This window comes from Periplaneta americana, chromosome 6, assembly GCF_040183065.1.
Source record: "Periplaneta americana isolate PAMFEO1 chromosome 6, P.americana_PAMFEO1_priV1, whole genome shotgun sequence".
Taxonomy (NCBI): domain Eukaryota; kingdom Metazoa; phylum Arthropoda; class Insecta; order Blattodea; family Blattidae; genus Periplaneta; species Periplaneta americana.
The window spans coordinates 43,778,815-43,803,470 of NC_091122.1; the positions used below are offsets into that span (position 1 = coordinate 43,778,815).

General features: G+C 36.9%; 1 protein-coding gene across 2 annotated transcripts in view; it reads right to left on the minus strand.

Annotated features, from left to right (window-relative positions):
* Positions 1-5,884: 5,884 nt before the first annotated feature.
* Lim1 (LIM homeobox 1) overlaps positions 5,885-24,656 on the minus strand; it is a 539,144-nt gene continuing 520,372 nt past the window's right edge. Inside the window, exons 7-9 of one of the 2 annotated variants that reach the window (XM_069828032.1) lie at positions 18,606-18,755; positions 13,809-13,921; positions 5,885-6,956 (exon numbers count right to left, since the gene is read on the minus strand). In XM_069828032.1, coding sequence (XP_069684133.1) covers positions 6,852-6,956; positions 13,809-13,921; positions 18,606-18,755 — 368 coding nt within the window. In that variant the 3' untranslated portion in view covers positions 5,885-6,851. The remainder of the gene's footprint in view (positions 6,957-13,808; positions 13,922-18,605; positions 18,756-24,656) is intronic. The other variant, XM_069828033.1, reaches the window with a different exon arrangement.

Sequence of the window (24,656 nt, forward strand, 5' to 3'; positions counted from 1 at the left end):
GTCAAGTCAGCAGTCGAAGATTGGTTGGAACCTCGTAACACCAATAAGGCCTGACTTCAAATGGTACGGTACGTAGTAAAATATGATTTCACGGTTTACACATATCTCTAACAAATAGACACGTATACGTATAACATTAGCTCACTCCCTGTCATAGTTAGAGGAATCACAATATTAACGGTCAATAGATACAGTACGTAAGTATGCATCTGTCTCTTGAGTGTGTCCTTCAGTGACAGCAAGGGAGTCGGTCATTTGTTTTTTTAGATCACACAAAAGTGTGTTCGTAAATTGGTGTCAGGAACTGTTATTTCACTCATTATTTATTATATCAGCCACAATGCACACTAACACTTCAACTGAACACAACCGACGAAAAGGGATAACTCGGAAACTACTTATTTTCAATGTTAAAGCTAGCTTCTTGCAAGCCTTGCGACCAGGGTAGTTTAGATAGAAAGGGATGGAATATCTGCGGGGTGGGTTATACAGAAGAATGAGTGTACTGAGTAAGAAACCAGTCTGCTTGGAAGCTGGTGTGTGCAGGCTTCTTGTTTACTGCTGCATCACAAATCATCCTGAGCTGCCGCATCACAATATTTAACGCGTAAATATAAATTATTTAAAAATTAATAAATAATTTTGTCCATAAACTGCAGGTTTATTATGAAATTATTATTAACTGGGGAAGCTGAGCTTTTTAGCTTATATTGACGCTACGCCACTGTTGATATTTCTTTGTACGAATTGTTCACCTACCTGAATACAGACCTCAGCTTGTCGTCTCATTGAGTTCTGAACAAGCTCCAAAATCTCTGGTGTAGTATGTATTGTCTGACAGGCTGTCACAATTTGCTGACGGAAAGTTACTGCATCGTCCTCAGCAGTCGAACACACAGTACCCCACAGAATAAGCCCAATGGGTTTAAATCAGGTTAGCGTGGAGGCCAACCAATTGGTCCTCCTCTACCTATCCACAGACAGCGATAACATGCATTAAAGTAACAAAGACTAAAAATATGTGGGAGCGCCGTCATGCATGAAGTATAGCCCTCTACCGAGTAGTCTACTAGTGATATCGTCCAAGAAAGGAGGCAATGTGATGCGTTAGAAATCTCTGTAGTTACACCCTGTAAACCAGTTCGGAAGTACGTGCAGTCCCAACAAGTAATCAACAATGTCGGTACAGATGTTGATGGAAAACTTCTGTAGGTGAGAAGTTTAAATTGTTACATTGGGATGTGTCTGTCCACACGTGCTAGTTATGGAAATTCTGGATTCTATCCCTTGTGAAGTGTACTAGGGTCATACTTCAAAAGTGTGATAACTCAGAAATTGTTATAACGTGTGTTTCTTCTTTACATATGAGGAATCCATTCCAGAAGACTTGTCCCGTATTTTTGTTACACTCTGTATAAAACCGATTTTGACTGAAAAAATATAAAGTCTGGTATTTATAGAGCATCAATCTGAAACAGACATGTTCTGTGAACAAAAGCGAAGGAAAAAATGTAATAAAAACTTTGGTTTTGAAATCTTTCGTTTTTCTGTTTTTACTTCTGTAATAATCCTCTACTTGAGGTGAAGGACGTGTAGGCCTAATCATTGAGTGCAAGACACATTCAGCATTTGTGAAATTTGTTTCTATAGGTGTGTTACTTCACATTCAGCAGAATTAATCAGTAGAAACAGAATGAATTAATTAAAGGTGTCCTAAGAAAATTCCTTCGAATTTAGTATACACACGTGGACAAATTATTATACTAAATTAATTATATGTGCAACGAAGCTGTATTTATCTATAGAAATAATGAACAAAAATGTATTTTGCACAGATATAATGAACAGAAAATTGAGTCTTGAAGTTACTAATATTTTGTGAACATTCCCTTATTATTTATTAACACGTTGATTTTGTCAGAGTCGCTGGAAACCAAAGTTTGACACTTTCTTTGAATATCAGCATCATTTAGCCAGATATCAGATAGTGCGTAAATGAGTCCATGTTTTGTTGTAAGCCTCTTTTTGTTCACTTTCTTCTTCAGCCTTGATCACAAGATTTTCAATTTCGTTCATGTCCGGTCTCCTTGCAGGCCATGAGAAAATATCTCCTGCAGTATATAATTAAAACACCAGTAGTACCAACGAAGCCAGAAAAAAAATACTCAACCATTGGAAAAACATACCAGAAGATGTAAACAATCATATTTACAACAATAGAGACTCTGTGAATTATACTGATAGTCGATATGACGAATTATATTATGTTTCCAAGAAAAACTTTTAGTCTAATAATTTGTCCACGTCTGTAGTTTATTTCGGATAAGCTGTAGGATCGCAGTTCGTTTCAATAGATAGCTACAACCTCCTAGTTTATGAAGCGTATGGCTACCGTATCGTTGGAAAATGTTATAAAATGGTGCTATCAAAACGTCAGAGAGCTTCTCGCGTCCTACATTTTACAGCTCATTGTTCTGTTGTGAATGCAGGGAGAGAAAGAAGAGTTGAATTTCCAGCAAGATGCTGCATTTTCACCATCATGAGCGTGAGTTGGCTGGCCTACATCATTGAGCATTTCTCAGCTCTGGATTAGCCGTTGAAGACCAAAATTTGATGAAGTAGCTCCGTACTCACCTGACCTAACTCGTGATTTTTTCTTGTGGGTTATGTGAAGGACTATGTTTGTGTTCCATCTTTGGCCAGTAGATAACAAGCTTAGCGGAGTGTGGGAGGAATTGTATCATGTTTCCTTAGGTTCACAGATCGAGAACTTGTAAGGTATCAAAAACTTGGAGGTATTACCGTCTTGTCTATTTACAGTTATTGAGTTGCTAAAACAATAATAGTTAGGGATAGAAAGTAGGCCTAATATGTGAAATCATAGCAATGATTTTGGGACATGGCGTATAATTTTTTGTTTAAATTTTGTTACTTAGTCCCCAGTAGCAATATGGAAGGTTAAAAGTGATAGTTACAGAAGGTGTAAGAATTTTAGAAGTAATATTTGTAAGATGTCTTTTCTTTATATTTTGTTCGTGAATTACGATTTGTACAGACCCAGAAACAAAATTTGGGTCACCTGAATTTCCAGTTATAACATACTGCACTGAGCATGCGCAGAAATGGCGGCTGAAGCCACTTTGTCTGAGTAGTGCCAGAACATTCAAGTCAGAAACGAAAAGTAACGATAATGTACCGTTTTTTTTAATCTGGTTTATTTAACGTCGCTCGCAACTGCAGCGTTGCCGGTGTGCCGGAATTTTCTCCCGCAGAGTTCTTTTACATGCCAGAAAATCTACTAACATGAGCCTGTCGCATTTAAACACACTTAAATTCCATCGACCTCGGCCGGGATCGAACCCGCAACCTCGAGCATAGAAGGCCAGCGCTATACCAACTACGCTACCGAGGGCAACTGTACCGTTTTATATCGTGAATATTTTATATAAATAATAATAATAATAATAATAGACCTAGTAATAAATTAATATAATAAATTCACGGAACTTTGAAGTTTTCTAAACTGTTCTATACTTGAATTCTACTTTCCTATAATTTTCAGCAAAGAGTTCAATGACTTTCTACCTAAAATTGGGGATCCTTCTACTACAAGTGAACTAAATCCATCATACCTTTCTTAGACTAATGCCAGATGCATTCAAAAAGAACACGAGGAAAACAGAAAAAAGAATTTTTAATATCACATCAACAAATGTTTTTTTTTTTTGCATAAACATTTTAGCACCTTTTATTTACATATTTATGTTCAAATCTAGAGTTAATATTTCCATATGCATTTACTTTCTGTTGTTCTTCTTCTGTTGATGAAGAAAGTCTATTTTATAATGGAGTATTTATTTTCTTCATAATTTATTGTTTCTCATCAACACAGCACAAGTACATGCATAATTATATGACGTCAGATACCGCACTGTTTTCCCTACGCTCGCGCTCTCTCAATGACATATTTGCCGGGAAGAAAGTCAGCCCTGGCATGGAGCAAATATTCGTTATTTTGTGCTGCCACCTCGAATCGAGTTATCAACTGAATGGCACGGATAAGACCTTTCCCCTTGCCCTTTGCACCACCGTGAAGCCCCAACGAATGGATTACAAGACACTTCTGCGCATGCCCATACAGAGGTAGTTGGCAATGGCTCGAATGACAAGGATATGTACGGGCTATTCCATATGAAATCGATCAGTAAAGAACCTCGCATTATTTGTACTCTAATTTTTTCCCTATTTATAAAAGGTGCTGAGGGGAGTGCATTTTCAAAAATATACTATCGAAAGTCAAACGGTTTTCGTATTATTGAGCGACAAATTTAGCGCATTTTATAAAAACAAGCTTCTTTCAGCGCTCAGAACTCTGGAACCATTTACTGCAGAACATTGAACGAGAGCTTATTTTGAAGCTGACATTTGGTAGGTTATGTTAAGAAGTAATCCTTATTTTTTATTGTACACAGAGAGACAGATAATCTGATTTTACTTGCTTTTAGGCTTTTTGGCCATTTGTAAAAATGTAAAAAAATATTGAGAAAAAACTTTGCATTATTAAGAGGGATTCGGCATTGTTTGCTTAGTGGCTCGGCAATAAGTTTCGAGGGTATTAAATAAATTATTTTCACACGTCTAGACTTGAACGGGGCAGTACCGCACGCACTGGCCGAGAGCTGAAGATAAGAGAGCGTTGGGCGTCAATTTACTCCCGTGTTTATGAAAACTTGTGATAAAGCTAGCCCAGCCATGACTGCTAGACGACACATCACGTGTTTGTCTCCTGGCCTTGCTTGTCTCGGCTACCTTCCGTCTGACAGTCAGCTGGTTAGTTCACGCGCGTACTATTTATTTTCTTTATTTGATATTTTCAATACTTTCTTATCAACGTACCACCAGCAAAAAATATGTGTTTATTTGTACTTTCAATGCGGAATCTAACCATATATTTAAAAAATATTTTTTCGTGGCCAAAGGCGTCTTAATGAAGAAAAATATAAATTTCTCCATTTCCATAAAAAGTAAGAAAAACTGTTTACATGTCAATATAAACTTTTACTTCTCAGCATCAAAATAAACCATGATTTTGATCATTGGGTGAAATGGTTTCGGAGCCACAACAATTTAAAGTTGCTAATTTTATGAAAATACGATAAATTTAAATATTATTAATTTAAACGCTATTAAGTTCTGATGCCTCAAACTTTGCACAAAGCATTATATCACAGTTGTCTAAGGACAGAAAAAGTTTCATTGTATTTAAAAATTGAAAGGTCAATTTTCTCTATATTTCGGTCGATTTGAGATGGAATAGCCCGTACAATGTACAGCCATATAGCAGTGCATGAGCGGACGAACGGCATTGTTACTCTGACACGGGGCGGCGCGGTAGTTCAAATCGATGTTCTGCTGGATTCACTCCATGATAAATCCATATGTTTTATAATATGTGATCTTATAGCGCTCTGAATGTAAGTTAAAAATAATATTTACTTATATTGTATTTAGATAGTGCCATGGCACGAGGGCACTACCCCTAAAGCCGCCCCTGATGGGCAGTATGTTATAACTGGAACTTGGAGAATTCAGGAGGCCCAAATTTTGTTTCTGGTATGTACATATATAAAATATTACCTCTATCTCTGACTCATTCTTTATATAGGCCTATCACATTTTTTAAATCAGAAATGTGGTGGTGGCAAAACATGATATGAGGTAAAGGTAGCGGTATTGAAGTGTCTGTTGTGGGTTTAACATAACAAGGATGACAATAAATGAAGGAAATAAAAATGACTTTTTTTTCTACTGATTCATATTCCGTGTTTCTAAGCTATGATACATAGACGAGACGAAATTGGTGCATAATAAATGTCATACAACATTTTTAAGTATCTTTTCCTTTTTAAAAAAATCAGTAAAGGTAGTCACAATGAATAACAGGTTCATGGTGAAACGAAAACAATCAGAATAAAAATAACTCCAAAAATTATCCTTTTTGCACCACATAGGTGCTTGAATAATTCGATTAATGGAAGGATAAACAATGTTAGATAAATTTTTTGACTGTATTTTTTTGTTTCTAGCACATGCGGTGATTTGTAGTGTGTAAATTTTTTGTCTTCTCTTTTCTCAAGTTTCTATTCTTTACCGCACGCAGATGCGTGATTTATTTGTTTTTTTTTTTTTCATTTTCTCTTTTTAACTTAAATAAATTTTCGAATATAATTTTCGTTTATTAGTTTTTTTTTACACTTACACACGAGTCCATCCGTTATTTCGTTCCAATTTATTTGATTAAGGGAACTCTCTTATTTCACAGATATAAACATTCCTCCTTCCTCAGGTAATGTCAGGATCACTGACTCTTCACTGCCTTGGATACAGCACTCGAAAAACGTTCACTAGATCTCCTGCAGTATTTTGTTAATAAAACACTATAGTTCGATAATATATCACTATATCTTTATTACAGACATATTTTCTTGATATTTCTGGGTTTCTGCGTACAGTTCAGAGTCAAATTAAACAAGGAAGCTAGAAATTTAATTGCATTCTTAAACAGCCATTTTTTTTTTCAATTATAATCCCGCCATAATTGATGTAAATCTTCAACGTCGATTTAAATTATCATCATTGTTTTTCTTGATCGCTGGCTAACGGCGACTTCAGAAACACATTTTGATAGAGAGTAATTTCTTCATTCTTGAAGTATTTTGTAACACAAATCACTTGGAAGTAGTATGTTTGTAATTTGATTCACATTTGTTTTCGTTCGAGATATCGCCGCTGGCACAGATCGATTCAGTTCACTCGAGTAGTCCACTGTGACGATCACTTGTAGTCTTCGTCTACGTCTTCCTCGCCGTCCTCGTAGCATGGCGTTCCGCTGACGGCAGGCAGCTATCACCACACAAGTCCCTCGTTCTGCATCTGCTGCGGCTCGGAAAATCCGCCTGCGGGAACAGAAACGGCAAAATTACTACCAGACATAACCCACAGAACAGCAAGCATCATTTAAAATCCTGGGGCGAAGCATTGGCAACTAATTAAAGAGGAGGTTTAGACTGAATTTTTTCATTTGTGATAGTGTAAAGGACACATGATCTTTCGAAGGCTGAATTTGCTTTCTCCAGCTGTTAAGGACGTGGAAGGATATCCTACTTGTTGCGAGAGTTCATCAGTTGAGCGCAAGGACCAATTTTACCTGAACTGAATGCATCAGTTGAGCGCAAGAGAAAATTATACCTGAACTGAATGCATCAGTTGAGCGCGAGAGAAAATTGTACCTGAACTGAATGCATCAGTTGAGCGCGAGAGAAAATTTTACCTGAACTGAATGCATCAGTTGAGCGCAAGAGAAAATTATACCTGAACTGAATGCATCAGTTGAGCGCGAGAGAAAATTGTACCTGAACTGAATGCATCAGTTGAGCGCGAGAGAAAATTTTACCTGAACTGAATGCATCAGTTGAGCGCAAGAGAAAATTTTACCTGAACTGAATGCATCAGTTGAGCGCGAGAGAAAATTGTACCTGAACTGAATGCATCAGTTGAGCGCGAGAGAAAATTTTACCTGAACTGAATGCATCAGTTGAGCGCAAGAGAAAATTTTACCTGAACTGAATGCATCAGTTGAGCGCAAGAGAAAATTATACCTGAACTGAATGCATCAGTTGAGCGCGAGAGAAAATTGTACCTGAACTGAATGCATCAGTTGAGCGCGAGAGAAAATTTTACCTGAACTGAATGCATCAGTTGAGCGCAAGAGAAAATTTTACCTGAACTGAATGCATCAGTTGAGCGCGAGAGAAAATTGTACCTGAACTGAATGCATCAGTTGAGCGCGAGAGAAAATTTTACCTGAACTGAATGCATCAGTTGAGCGCAAGAGAAAATTTTACCTGAACTGAATGCATCAGTTGAGCGCAAGAGAAAATTATACCTGAACTGAATGCATCAGTTGAGCGCGAGAGAAAATTTTACCTGAACTGAATGCATCAGTTGAGCGCAAGAGAAAATTTTACCTGAACTGAATGCATCAGTTGAGCGCAAGAGAAAATTTTACCTGAACTGAATGCATCAGTTGAGCGCAAGAGAAAATTATACCTGAACTGAATGCATCAGTTGAGCGCGAGAGAAAATTGTACCTGAACTGAATGCATCAGTTGAGCGCGAGAGAAAATGTTACCTGAACTGAATGCATCAGTTGAGCGCAAGAGAAAATTATACCTGAACTGAATGCATCAGTTGAGCGCGAGAGAAAATTGTACCTGAACTGAATGCATCAGTTGAGCGCGAGAGAAAATTTTACCTGAACTGAATGCATCAGTTGAGCGCAAGAGAAAATTTTACCTGAACTGAATGCATCAGTTGAGCGCGAGAGAAAATTGTACCTGAACTGAATGCATCAGTTGAGCGCGAGAGAAAATTTTACCTGAACTGAATGCATCAGTTGAGCGCAAGAGAAAATTTTACCTGAACAGAATGCATCAGTTGAGCGCAAGAGAAAATTGTACCTGAACTGAATGCATCAGTTGAGCGCGAGAGAAAATTTTACCTCAACTGAATGCATCAGTTGAGCGCAAGAGAAAATTTTACCTGAACTGATTGCATCAGTTGAGCGCAAGAGAAAATTTTACCTGAACTGAATTAGTTGAGCAAGAGAAAATTTTACCTGAACTGAATGCATCAGTTGAGCGCAAGAGAAAATTATACCTGAACTGAATTTATCAGTTGAGCGCAAGAGAAAATTTTACCTGAACTGAATGCATCAGTTGAGCGCAAGAGAAAATTTTACCTGAACTGAATGCATCAGTTGAGCGCAAGAGAAAATTTTACCTGAACTGAATGCATCAGTTGAGCGCAAGAGAAAATTTTACCTGAGCTAAATGCATCAGTTGAGAGCAAGAGAAAATTTTACCTGAACTGAATGCATCAGTTGAGCGCAAGAGAAAATTGTACCTGAACTGAATGCATTAGTCGAGCGCAAGAGAAAATTGTACCTGAACTGAATGCATCAGTTGAGCGCAAGAGAAAATTTTACCTGAACTGAATGCATCAGTTGAGCGCAAGAGAAAATTATACCTGAACTGAATTTATCAGTTGAGCGCAAGAGAAAATTTTACCTGAACTGAATGCATCAGTTGAGCGCAAGAGAAAATTTTACCTGAACTGATTGCATCAGTTGAGCGCAAGAGAAAATTTTACCTGAACTGAATCAGTTGAGCGCAAGAGAAAATTTTACCTGAACTGAATGCATCAGTTGAGCGCAAGAGAAAATTTTACCTGAACTGAATGCATCAGTTGAGCGCAAGAGAAAATTTTACCTGAACTGAATGCATCAGTTGAGCGCAAGAGAAAATTTTACCTGAACTGAATGCATCATTTGAGCGCAAGAGAAAATTTTACCTGAACTGAATGCATCAATTGAGCGCGAGAGAAAATTTTACCCGAACTGAATGCATCAGTTGAGCGCAAGAGAAAATTTTACCTGAGCTAAATGCATCAGTTGAGAGCAAGAGAAAATTTTACCTGAACTGAATGCATCAGTTGAGCGCAAGAGAAAATTTTACCTGAGCTAAATGCATCAATTGAGCGCGAGAGAAAATTTTACCCGAACTGAATGCATCAGTTGAGCGCAAGAGAAAATTTTACCTGAGCTAAATGCATCAGTTGAGAGCAAGAGAAAATTTTACCTGAACTGAATGCATCAGTTGAGCACGGCGATCAATTTAACACGAGCCGCAGTAATTTTTTTCCCATTATGTAGAGACATAGGAGACTCTGTACATTGAAAGGGATGTTTAAAAATGCTGCTCTCGTAAAAATGCTCGTACTACCGATAACTTGGTCTTGGCAGAGTTTAAAATATTTGTTCCAGTGCCAGTAATGGACTGCTTAATATCTCGATCACACTCTTGGATAAGAGTAGGCCACTCTCTGTAGGAAAGTTATTCACGTAATATTTCCGCGTCTATATCTACAAAGAAATTCTTCTATATACTATTTCCTCCTTTTATATGGAGGATTGGCTCTAACAGTATTCCCGTTGTCATTCATTTTAATATGTGCTAGTCTGTCTCAATAATGACTTGAAGAAACAAATAGACCTACATATGAGGATGCGCACTATTAAAATTCAGAGAGAATGCTCTTTAGAACGCCTCACATGCATTATTAGTTCTGTCTGATGTAACAGTATCGGAAGCCCATATTTCAGGGGGATATAACGAATCCGATTCTATAAAATTTGATACCAAATAATCAGCAAAGGCTGTGATACTTCCATTAACAGGTTGGTTGCTACCTAAATCTTGAACAAATGCACCTCCGACTTCATTTGGAGGAAGAAATGAAAGATCGAATGCCCAGTGCAACTATTTACCGTAGTCAGTATTCCTATCTTTATAGTCATTAGAAAGCTCGAAGGACTCAATTTTTCTCCACCAAGCCTGAATTACACTGCACACAGATTTTCTCACGCGCTACATGTCATCTCTAACCCTAGGGAAGACTGAGCACCGCGCTCAACTGATGTATACCCAAAACTGACCCCGCGCTGAACTGATGCATTTTTAATCCTTTCGCGCTCAATTGATGTACACCCCTTGTTGCTGCGACTGTCCCACAGCTAACAAGCAATCATTCTCATTGGAAACGATAAAAAAAAAGTTATTTTTTTTCTTCCACCGTGTTAATAATGTCAAAACAAGTGCTTATACAAATTTTAGCTACTTGAGCGCAATTACGAGGACTCCCCAGAAAGTAAATTTCCCTGGGGCCGTTACAGAAATAAAACACTATTTCGTGGAAAGATTTATTGGAACAGATACAGGTATTGTTGAAGTATTTTTCAACATATTCTCTATCGGAAATTAGACATTTGTAATACCCTGGGATCAACTTTTGTATCCCTGTGTCGTAGAAGTCTGCCGCCTGGACTGCATCATAAAATTTACTGTTATGAATAATAATACCCCTTCACTCCATACTCAAATTTAGTCACAGTACAGTTACAAAAAAGATAAAAGTGGGTAATTCCAGGAAAGTAGAAAGAGGTTCACAGTTGTACTGCACAACGAAAACCCCCTCTCATTCCACTGTCCTAGATTAGACGGCAGTTCGGAAGGCGGTCGGCTGCTATAAGCGCCGTAGCATTTCTGGTATGTGACGTCACAAGTTTGTATAGTAGAACAAATCAGAATCAGTCTGTAACAAGTACTTCCCGAGTTCGTTTGTTCACGTGTGAGTGTTTCAATACATTGAATAAGTAAAACTAACATTTACTGTTTGTGTGTAAGATAAATAAATGGAAGAAGAGACTGTACAAAGACAAGTATTGCACAGGCAGGCGCGGAAAATAGTGTTTAAGGTGTATAATTATTTTAAAAACGTTGACGAGCAGAACGCTGCCGGCCATCTTGATGCTGACTGCAACGTTGCCAACGCGCATGTGGTGTGGGATTGAGAACAGTGCAAAGAATATTGTTAGTGAAGGAAAGAGGGTTTGTTTGGTGTCATGCTTACAGTAGTCAACGGCTAAGGTCATTATTGTCTTTTGATAATTTAAATTCTCTCCTGCGCTATTTGTATTGCACGTGATCGTGAAGTACGATGTGGCAATGTTGTACGCTGCCTTTCTCTCTCTGTCTCTCTCGACGCAAACGTTAGCAGACTACCGCCTTCCGAATTGCCGTCGACTCTAATGGTCCTTGTAAAGCACAAGGGTTCAATGAAACTCAACTCTAAACAGGTAGTAGAAATACACAATAGAATCGTCCAAAATAGAACTATAAGGGGTGTCCAACATGGAGGATATATTGGACATGCAAAAGCATAGAAATTTGTCAGGTTCCAACAAAATATAATGAGGTGTCCAAATACAGAGGTTTCACTGTACAGTAGACAATTACACAGTGGTTGGTTTCAAATGAGAATAATTCATCCAGTAGCCAATGACAAGCCCACATTTTTACCATCTATTCCCATCATGCATCGCAAATCCGAAATGGCTGATTTTTACTTAGAGGGCTATAATTCATTTGTGGATGAATTTTTATTGTTATTGCGTGAATTTCCAGTGTAAAATAAGTTACATCGTTATTTAAATAACAATAAAGAAGTTGATTCGAAAGAAGTGCTTTGAAACTGAGAAGGGACTTAGATTCAAAAGTGGACAGTTGCACTTTAAATATGGCTTCATTTGGTTTTAGAAATAGACAACTCCACTGCTTAGTTTAAAAAAAAATGTCAATTCTACTTTTAAATTTTAGTTGCGGCCTGAATATTAATTTAAATATAATTTTGACAATGAAAAACGTTTCTATAACGTATCAGAATGTTTCCAAATATCTAGGTTTTTGCCTTTTGTGTTAAAAGAATCAGAAGTGAAGTAGTCCAACTTTGATACCAAGTTCTTCTTCCAGGTCAACTTCAGAGACGTTTTAGCGTTACAGTAGGGTTCCTTTTCTTTTCCTTTCTTGAGTTAAGAGATTAGGTACAGCTTACAGCAGCAACATTTTGGAAATATTCAATATTTTTTTCCTTCATTATTGTATCTTGTATAATAATGGAAATTAGTATGTGTAAAACACTGTTCTTCTGCTATATGAAAAAAATATTTTTACGATTAAAAAAAATTATTTGTATTTTTTTTTTAATTCAGTTCACTGTACAGTGATGAAGCGATTCCCGCAAACCTAAAAAACTATCCAATATTCTGTGATTAAAGTTTCTATGTGTATTTATTCATGTCATATCTACAATATGATGCAAGATCACTTCTCTACCTTTCATAGATCATCTGATAAAAAATTAATTCATTAAAAAAATGGTCAAATATCAGTATTTTCTTCTAACACAAATAAAAAAAAATTATTAATGACTGTAGTTGAAAGAGCATGATATTGTAAACATGAGTTTCAGCAATAAAATAAGAGAGAGAGAACATGAAAAAAGTTAACAAGTTTATAAGTTATGAGGAAAACGCTTCATCACTGCACAGTGAACTGCCACCATTGTGAATTTTGAAAAAAATTTATATATGAGCCGTTCAAAGCAGAAGCGGTGTAAGTCAAGAATGGGTAATGAGGGTTAAAGTAAACATTCTGTAAAATACAGCGCAAGGTAGCAATTAATATTCATTTTATTTAAACTATTAGTAATCAGTGGATAGCAAGAAGGACATATTAATATCTACTTTGCGCTGTATTTTACAGAATTTTTACCTTAAATCTCATTGCCCAATTTTGACTTACACCACTTTTGCTCTGAACGCTCATATATAATGTTTTCGTAAATCGTAAAAATATTTTTTCATATAGCAGAAAGACAGTGTCTTACACATACCAATTTTCATTATTGTATAAGATACAGTAATGGAGGGAAAAAATGTTGAATATTTCCAAAAATTTTACTGCTGTAAGCTGTACCTAACCCGTTAATAGACCCGATGTGTAGTTTCAAAATGTTGCATATCTACGACATGATGCAAAAAGTCGAATATTTCCCAACGCAAATAGGATGGATATCCGTTCCCCCTTTGCTTGAAGTGAAAATAAAACCCATGTGTTTACATAAATTATCATTAATACAATAAATCCAATCCAAATCCCTTTTGACAGTAAACATACGGAATGCAGAGGAGATTCAAATTAAATCAATATGAACTCAAATATTGATAATATTGTGAACATTTTTATAGTTAGGCCTATGCTGACAAAACCAGATAATTGTCATCAGACAGTGATAAAGAGATGGCAATTGATAATTTATAGAATGACGGCATGGACTACGACGGTACTCACAGAAAATCTTTCTTCTTCCATCACATGTTCCGCTTCGCTTGTCGAGGTATGAACCCCGTTCTCAAGCGTGCAAAGCCCGTATACTAGCCATTTGGCTAACGGAGCGGCCATGACTGCAGGTAATCCAGAAAAAATAGAATTTGATGTGTTTTAGTTATAGTTGCTCAAACAACTAAAATAGAAATGATTTCCATTTCAAGTCAGCCTCCATTGAAAGTTCAAAATTAATATAATTTCATATTTCAAAATGTATATTCAAGTAACATTTTGGTTCTCTTATGTATAATAGTTCCACTTTGCTTGATGAGGTGTGAACCCCGTCCCCAAGCGTACTATGTCGGTACACTAGCCACTTGGCCATCAGTACGACCATGGCGCTAATCAATAAGAAAATAGAATTTTAGCTCATTTAGTTATAGCTGCTAAAATAACTAAAATAGAAATAATTTCCATTTCAAGTCAAACATCTTATAAATTCAGATAACAAATATAATTTAAATTTCAAAATTTAATACAACTTACATGCAAGTTTTTGGTTGGCTTATGTATGAATGTACGGGTATTGAAAATGTATCTAGAACGTGTGTTAAAAGATTGGAGAGAGAAGTATACAGACATTGCAATACCGACACCTAATAACATACTTTACAAATTTTGTTTTGCTGGACGATGTAGTTTTTCCACACCCTGTAGAATGATGTAATCTTTGTGATGGTATTGTGAACACGTTTCTCTTTTGATAAATTTTTGTCTCATAGTAAGCTATTTATTACTACATATAAATATTACTAGAGAGAAGATGTAAATTAACTTATTGAATATGCTATACAATGTTGTATATGATATTTTATACAGTGCGTCCGATTTAAAATCTTACAGCTAAAGCGGAACTTATAACTTCCCGCAGTTGCGTCAAAGTCTCCGTCCCGCAAAGAAATCAAAAAAGAATCTCTTGGACAGGTGCAGGGATTTTTGTATATTTGCACAGTATCTTAGATTGAGACATCCAAAATTTCAGAGCTACATCTGGAATCCATTAGGGAAGGCAGGAAAAACAGACAAAGAGGGAGATCCGTTACCAAGAGCTACTATCCACAATTCAACAGCCTTGCCCCTTTTCCCAATCTTCCCAGACGATGGAGCTGATATACAGCAGCGGAACGTTAGATGTATGTAGAGTACATCTGTGACACTATGAATATACAGACAGCGTGGATGGTAATCTCTGCACCAAAATGAAAGTGGTAGTAGATCATGAGGAGAGATTTGAAAAATTTAAATACGTTTTTTTTTCTCTAATATTCACCGTTTTAGAGGAAATCCCTATGTTTCTAAGAAGCATTTGGCAACATCATGGCTACTGCAATAGCTCTAGCAAGCGCGGCGTGCACTCTTTTCATTCCCCTTCCCCTTTGCTGTACTCAGTCGGTGACACGCGACAATGCGCTATATTGCAAGATTTATTTTAACAATTTTCGCAACTATTCAATTTAAATTCATGGCTAAACGGTTTAATTTGCAAAAAAAGGTTCAAGCCGTTTACAGTTCAGATTATTTTTACCTATCTGCTTGTATAGCAATCAGCCATTTCTCTCGGGCCATTACCACAATAGAGTGCTGCAAATAATGGGCAAAGACTATTTTTCTCCTGCTTAACGGTGCTTCATCGAATGAAAGTGTAATAAAAGTAGAATCACCTCTTAAATTTTGGTACATCGGTTTCCTTCCACCCTGTATAAAAAAGGCTTGCACTATGCCGAACACCGTCAAAATCTCAAATTATACTGAATCTTTTGGATAGTCACCCATCATTCACACTTACCTTGTGATTTTTATTATTAAGGAAGTGATGAAGAAAAAATTGCGAAGGACAAATCCTCATACTCTAAAACAGCTAGAGGAAAACATGCCGAAAAATTCACTCCGTAACAAGACAGGTTGTACTGGGCAATAGGGAATTTTCTAGCAGATATGTGAGTTTGTCGGTGTCAACATATTCAACATTATCTCTCAGACTGGTGAATGTTTTCTTAAAAAAAAAAGTTATGTATATTGTTTTTAATTTAATGTAATAACAAAGTAGTTGTAATAATAAGTGACTGTTCAAAAGATTCTTTCGGGCTGCGTGCTTCCGCAAGCGCAGCTGCAGTGACGCTTACACTACTTGTAAGAATTAAAATGAACGCACTGTACATTCTCTTTATTAAAATAAACCCTGTCACAGTCTTCCCATCATAGTTTCCAATATCGCCATCTTGTAACCTTGGTAACTGGCAATGAGGACATATCACGCTGTCAAGAGTTTATTTTGAAAATAAGTTACACAAATACAGCAACTAACACTTGCAGAGTAACAAAATCTACATCGACATAAAGCATAATCCTCCTACTTCTCCTTCAATATAATCCCTGTGCTTGGTGCTGCGGTACGTTCGAATAATAACAATGCCATCTTTATTATAGAGAGATCTACCGTCTAGTAGCGAGCTTGTAATAAAATGAAGCCGACACAACATGAAATATAACTTGATCTGAAACATATTGGAAAAGTTGTTTTGACAGTTCTACAGTGCAGATGTTAAATATTGTGTATTGTCGATTTTAAACTCGTTTTAAGAGCAGTATTCACCCTTTCGTAAGTTTGGAACCTGACTTTATTGTGAAACTTTTTTTAATGTTTTGTGCATTTGACAGTTCATATTTTTAATAATAATAATAATAATAATAATAATAATAATACACAAAATTTACAAAATTACTAAGAATGGCTGAAAATCTCTATTGTTACATAGTGAAAAATAAGAGAAACGGAAACGATTATTCATAAAAAAATATATAAATATAAATATGTGATTTTTTTTTAATTCAACGGGGAGATTCAATCCCGATAACCCCTTCTTGTGTATGAAGATGATGTATCGGGGTTTGTGTCAACTGGCAATGAGAAAATCTCACCTTTCACAAATTTACCGCTTACAACGTTGATATGAGCCCTTGCTTCAATTCATATGATGTCATAGTACCAATACTTAGTTCTAAGTATTAATTTCTAATTCACCTCTAAATCAGTGTTCTGGCCATGGGCTTTCCTCTTAGTCTCCGCATATGATCCATATATCTTAATGTCGTCTATCATCTGATATCTTCTTCTACCCCGAACTCTTCTCCCGTTCACCATTCCTTCCAGTGCATCCTTCAGCAGGCAGTTTCTTCTGAGTCAGTGACCCAACCAATTCCTTTTTCTCTTTCTGATCAGTTTCAGCATCATTCTTTCTTCACCCACTCTTTCCAACACAACTTCATTTCTTATTCTGTCTGTCCACTTCACACGCTCCATTCTTCTCCATATCCACATTTCAAATGCTTCTATTCGTCGTAATGTCCATGTTTCTGCACCATACAATGCCACACACACCACCTCTGTGGTGTAGGGGTCAGCATGCTGGTCTCTTACGCAGAGGGCCAGGGTTTGATTCCCGGTCGGGTTGAATTTCCTGGTTGAGGTTTTTCAGGTTTTCCCTCAGGCGTAAGGCAAATGCTAGGAAATCGGGCTATAACATCCCTGAATATCACCGGCTTCATTCATCGCCGAATTATATTCATAATAAGTCAGTAATACGTATACAGTTGCCATCTAGTTCACAACAATAGTACACAGGCCTTCGGATTTCACCCAAAAGATTAACTCGCGATATGACCAAAGATGTTAAAGTTAGTTTAAATAACAGGGAGAGAAAAAAGCCACACTCCATACAAAGCACTATACTAGTCTCTTCCTTAGTTCTTTTTCCAGAGGTCCGCAGAAGAACCTCTAAAATATTATTAATAATTATTATATTTAAGTCTTCTGATATGATGATCGATGTTAACTTCCACTCTTGCCCTCATTTTCTCTCGACAGGTTCAGTCAATTTTTCACAGTAAAAATGTTCTATTTTGAAAAATTTTCATTTCAGCAGTGGGATGAAAAATCCATCTCTGACTGCCCTCTCTTAATGAAAGTACACGACAAAATTTTAGAAGAATTGAATTAAAGTGTTTTTAATTAAAGCTTCAAGCGTCTCTCCTGAAAATTATAGAAAATGAAGCTAGAACTTTTTTTATTCTCACATCACGATTTGTCTTTCCTTTTTGCTATTTGTAAGGCTTGTTATTCGTAACATTCAAACAGCTGTATCTCCACATCCATTGAAAATTGCACACTCATTTTACATGTACTTTTTAAAAGACAATAGTCCATATCACCACCCACTAAAATATTTACTCTTCCTCCTAAATTACCTGTATAAAATATAAGCAGCTTTAAAAAGAGCAAAAAAAAAATTGAATACAAATTTCTTAAATAGGCTATACCTGGTAAGGTTTATCTTGTCTCAGTAGCAATGAAACCAAGTCCCTTCAAATGAGGGTGGAGATTATAGGAGAGATATTTTGTTAATGAATCAACTAATCCCGCCACTGGATGGATGGACGGCATTGCTCCACTCCCCCATCGCCATAACAATACAGACGAGGTAGGACATATCTCCTTTCTCTCTCTTTTCACAGTGAGACAAGATACATCACACAGACTTTAATACTGTATTATTTATATATAAAAGTAACTTTTATTCTATTTAATTTGTTTTTTATATTGTCTGGTTAATTTTTTAAACAAATGAACGCAAGGTGCCCTCATTGCCACTTACAACAGTTGTGTACAAGCTATAGAGAAGCAGTCTACTAACCTGCCTCGCTCTAACGAGGAAGAATATAATAAATACTTTGCTGACCGCTGAAGTTGAATTGGTTACTGACCCTGTGAACTGATGAACTCTGGGCTGGACCTCTGTGAAATGAGTTGCTCGTTTGGGGGAGGCGGCTGCTGTAGGAAACCCGGGGGAGGTTCCGGGGTTAACCCCCCAAATTCTGTTCCCATCGGCATCGGACCCTGGTCCATAGGTCCACCTACAATCAAAGGAAAGTAACAAACATTAGCTAAAAAGTTATCCAATCAGAAACATATACAGGATGTAACTAAATACGCAGTACAAATTCCTAGTGTTTGTAGAGAGATACAGAGTAGATATAGATTGACTTAGAAACCCATGTCCGAATGCGCAGTTTTTCCTTGCTGCATGCTGAAAAAGTTTGTTTTTGTGTGCAAAATGAACAGTTTTTTTCTTCAGACTCTCGTCGAATCGGGGAAAGATCTGACGCATCATTTCTGGCCCCGATGAAAGAATTTCAACACATACCGGAAATTTTGAAAGAGAGTACCAGGATTTTTTGTTTTGTTTGGTCAACTGTCCGAAGACAGATTTGAACCTCTCAAGTGATATCAAGGAGGCAACACTTATGAGGCAACTAGCCCAAGAGATAATGGGGTAGGATGGCCAGTTCCATTCCACCTATTGCTTACATCGCCGACCAGCTACATATTACTCAAGCCAGACTTCAGATGCATCCCGAAAAGACAAAGTATATGATTATGTCTCGTGACGAGAATATTGTACGAAATGGAAATATAAAAATTCGAAATTTATCTTTTGAAGATGTGGAGAAGTTCAAATATCTTGGAGCAAAAGTAACAAATATAAATGATACCCGGGAGGAAATTAAACACAGAATAAATATGGGAAATGCCTGTTATTATTCGGTTGAGAAGCTTTTATCATCTAGTCTGCTGTCAAAAAATCTGAAAGTTAGAATTTATAAAACAGTTATATTACCGGTTGTTCTTTATGGTTGTGAAACTTGGTCTCTCATTTTGAGAGAGGAACATAGGTTAAGGGTGTTTGAGAATAAGGTGCTTAGGAAAATATTTGGGGCGAAGAGGGATGAAGTTACAGGAGAATGGAGAAAGTTACACAACGCAGAACTGCACGCATTGTATTCTTCACCTGACACAATTAGGAACATTAAATCCAGACGTTTGAGATGGGCAGGGCATGTAGCACGTATGGGCGAATCCAGAAATGCATATAGAGTGTTAGTTGGGAGGCCGGAGGGAAAAAGACCTTTAGGGAGGCCGAGACGTAGATGGGAGGATAATATTAAAATGTATTTGAGGGAGGTGGGATGTGATGATAGAGAATGGATTAATCTTGCTCAGGATAGGGGCCAATGGCGGGCTTATGTGAGGGCGGCAATGAACCTCCGGGTTCCTTAAAAGCCAGTAAGTAAGACTTCAGATGCATACAAACAATTGTTCTTCCTTTGACACACATCATCAAGTGAGATGTACTGCCTGATAATAGATTTACATATGAGCCAGAACCTCATTCAGAGGATCTTCTGTCCTTTAAATGAGTAGAAATTTGATCGATACAAATGTAACTTTTCGTTCTGCAAGGGAATTTTAAAATTGCGACTCTTCAAGAGACAGTATGGAGGAAATCCACCTATGTGGAATATTGTAGCTGAATTGTGTTTTATTTAACGACGCTCACAACTGCCGAGGTTATATCAGCGACACGGGTAGTTGCCATCGACCTGAGCCGGGATCGAACCGCAACCTCGGGCACAAAAGGCCAGCATTCTACCGACTGCGCCATCCAGGCCGACACCACATAACGTAGTTTATAAAACACACCCAGGGGTCATTCATTTAGTGTTCTGCCCAAGGGCAGGTCTTTCATTGCAAACTCAGCTTTCTCCAGTCTTTCCTATTTCCTGCCTTCCTCCTTGTTTCCTCATATGATCCATATATCTTAATGTCGTCCATCATCTGATATCTTCTTCTACCCCGTACTCTTCTCCCGTTCACCATTATTTCCAGTGCATCCTTCAGTAGGCAGTTTCTTCTTAGCCAATCAATTTATTTTCCTCTTCCTGATCAGTTTCAGCATCATTATTTCTTCACCCACTCTTTCCAACACAGCATCATTTCTTATTCTGTCTGTCCACTTCACACGTTCCATTCTTCTCCATATCCATATTTCAAATGCTTCTGTTCACTTCTCTTCACTTCGTCGTAATGTCCATGTTTCTGCCCCATAGAATGCCACACTCCATACAAAGCACTAGTCTCTTCCTTAGTTCTTTTTCCAGAGGTCCGCAGAAGATGCTCATATTTCTATGAAAAGCTTCCTTGGCCATTGCTATCCTTCTTTTCAACTTCTTGGCAGCAGCTCATGTTACTGCATATAATACATCCCAAGTATATGAAGCTGTCCACTTGCTCTACTGCCTCATTTAGAATTCGCAAGTTTATCTTCTGTATTTTTGTTCCTATGACCATGGTCTTCGTCTCATTTGCATTTATCATCATCCTATACTGCTCACAGCTGTCATTTAGCTGCAGTAGCATATCCTTTAGTATCATCTCCTCTTCTGCTGACAACGCTATATCTTCAGCAAATCTTATACACTTTATTCTTCTCCCTCCTATTTTGTTAATTTAGAAATCTTCTCACTATTCGTGAGCTGCCACAAGGGACAAAGACTACTTAACCATATAAATGTTTACAAGTTCAGTGAACCATTAATTTTGTTTTGACAATGAAACTCCTACAAGTACATAACTGCAAATACATTTTGTGACTGGTGGAAATATACCTAGTTTTAGAGAGGCAAGTGTTGCAAAAAAAGTAAAGAATGCTAATTAACTCAGTTTCATTTCGAATATAGGTGATGCTTCAGGAGAGCAATTGATCCTTTCAATGCAGCTAAAGTTACAACTGGAATAATAGATGTAGGTATTCCAAGCCTCTTAAACAAATCTTTCATGAAGAGAGCAGCGGTACCTCTTGCTCCAACCAGAAGTCCGATTACTTCAAGCTCTTCTAGCTGGCACTTTTGGAGGTAATATGGAATGGTAGGATCGTAGATATTCTTTTTTTCCTTATCCACTTCTGCTGGCTGTTCCTCATTCGTTTCGAAACGCACAGTGGGATCAATTATGAATCCAGATGTTGTAGATTCCTTGAAAGCTATTATATCTATGCGCCATGTACTGCCAGTGACGGAGAGACCATGTACTTCTTCAGAGATGTTGTAATCGGCATCTTTAAGGGCAGTGGCTATAATTGGTGGTGTCTAGCGTTTCGCAGACCTTCGCCATGCGGACAGGATCCCAGGACGTGTGCACTCACTCCTCCCATGTTCTGAAAATAGTTCTTTACTAAATCCTCCAAGTAGATGTTAAACAGGGTAGGTGATAAAGGACATCTTTGACGTACTCCTCTTCCTGTTTCACTTTCTTCTGACATTTCTTCTCCTATCCTGACTTTCACTTGTTTCATATAAAGATAAGCAGACCTGTTCCTTCTTCTGAATAACAAGAAGCGACTAGGAGAAATGTCAGAATGCCTCACAGATTCTTGTGCTCGCCACCGCCAGAAGTTAGCCTGTGTGAGACAGCAGATTCATTTATGTCCATGGCGACCTTCACGGGTGTCTTTTTATGTGACAATTAGCCACGCCGTCATACACAGTATTGGTGCCTGTGAAATGAGGGAAAGGCAACTTGTCTGTCACCTCTGTTATGCGGGCACCATAGCCTGGAGGAGCGGATTTTGTAACCTCCTTGACCTCCTCTCTTCTTCTACTGTTCTCCAACCAGGAGATCAACCGTGAAAGGAATGTGCTTACTATTGCGTCATCTATTGGAGCGAAGTAGATAGATAATATTACCGTTATAACGTCAGTTTAAAAAACATGCGCTCTCCTGCATATGTTATTTTCTGTATGGAGGGATTAAAAGACCAGGAGATTAACCGTGAAAGGAATGTGCTTACTATTGCGTCATCTATTGGAGCGAAGTAGATAGATAATACTATCGTTATAACTTCAGTTTAAAAAACATGCGCTCTCCTGCATATGTTATTTCCTGTATGGAGGGATTAAAAGACCAGGAGATTAACTGTGAAAGGAATGTGCTTACTATTGCGTCATCTATTGGAGAGAAGTAGATAGATAATATTACCGTTATAACGTCAGTTTAAAAAACATGCGTTCTCCTGCATATGTTATTTTCTGTATGGAGGGATTAAAAGATCAGGAGATTAACCGTGAAAGGAATGTGCTTACTATTGCGTCATCTATTGGAACGAAGTAGATAGATAATATCATCGTTATAACGTCAGTTTAAAAAACATGCGCTCTCCTGCATATGTTATTTTCTGTATGGAGGGATTAAAAGACCAGGAGATTAACAGTGAACTAATTTTGTAACTAGGGTAGTATGAATATGTGTGCATCAGTGTTAGGGATTAAAAGACCAGGAGATTAACAGTGATCTAATTTTGTAACTAGGGTAGTATGAATATGTGTGCATCAGTGTTAGGGATTAAAAGACCAGGAGATTAACAGTGATCTAATTTTGTAACTAGGGTAGTATGAATATGTGTGCATCAGTGTTAGGGATTAAAAGACCAGGAGATTAACAGTGATCTAATTTTGTAACTAGGGTAGTATGAATATGTGTGCATCAGTGTTAGGGATTAAAAGACCAGGAGATTAACAGTGATCTAATTTTGTAACTAGGGTAGTATGAATATGTGTGCATCAGTGTTAGGGATTAAAAGACCAGGAGATTAACAGTGATCTAATTTTGTAACTAGGGTAATATAAATACGTGTGTATCAGTGTTATTGTTTGTGCTGAGAGAGCTAGCCAATAGACATACGAGTACCCACGTGTGTGACCTTATGACATCTTATGACATCAATATTCATTCACAGCGTTACTCCGCTGCGTCTCATTCCCTAGAGACTTTCTCGTGGTTGGAGAACAGTACCTCCTCCTCATCCTCATCATCATTCTCATCTTTTACTTTAAGAACAAAGTTTTTATTTCGTCTCGTGATAATTATAATCATTAGATACGTTAATCTTCTAGCCATGGCACTGGGTCACCACTTGAAACGATGCTGGACAAACACAAAACGTAAACGCTTTCGGACAATTGACCAACAACAACAACAGAACTAAAATTATTTCAATCATTTATTATCATAATACACTGATCTCTTAAATTGGATGAACATAATTTTCGATAATCATATAAAATGGAACCAACACATTAATTACCTTTGTAATAAATTACGTAAAATAGTATATTATTTTGTTTTATTGAGGAATTACTTGTCAATAAGTTTATTATGCACAATGTATTTAACTTTATTTCAATCGGTAATTATGTATGGAATTATAGGATGGAGTAGCTCATTTAATCCACTTTATTTATTACAGAAGAAAATGATTAAAATATTTCTTCGTAAACCTATTGATTTTCCATCTCAAAAATTGTTTTTAGACTTTAATGTACTTAACATAAGACAAATTTATCTTGTTGTATTAATAAAATTCATACATAAACATCGAAATAATTTTGAATTGTATTCTCACAGTTATGAAACAAAAGATATGAATTCTTTAAGATTGTTTGAACCAAAATGCAATACTGTTACAGTATTTAATCATAGTAGTAATTTAGGCCCAAGAATATATAACAAATGTATATTTAAATATCGTAATCTTGTCAATTCTAATAGTTCTAAATTTAAAAAGTTATGTATGGATTTTATAAAAATTGAAAAATTGTAAATTTAAATTTATATATTATAATTGCATAGTAGACATAAGACATATTGTATTGTATAATTATTAATTTCAATTCAGGAATCCGCCTCTGAGCGCGAGTTGTACTCTTTCAAGGGCGAGCTAAAGTTTTTCTATATATATTATATTTTATGTTACAACTATTAGCAAAATAAAAATAAATAAAGAATAAATAAATAAATATAAAGAATTAAATCGATGGCTTTCCCAAAACACGCTACGAAATGTTTCAAATAAAACAATTTTTATCTCGAAAAGGATGCAAAAACGAGCAAAACTGTACCGTATGTAAATTTTTGTTTGA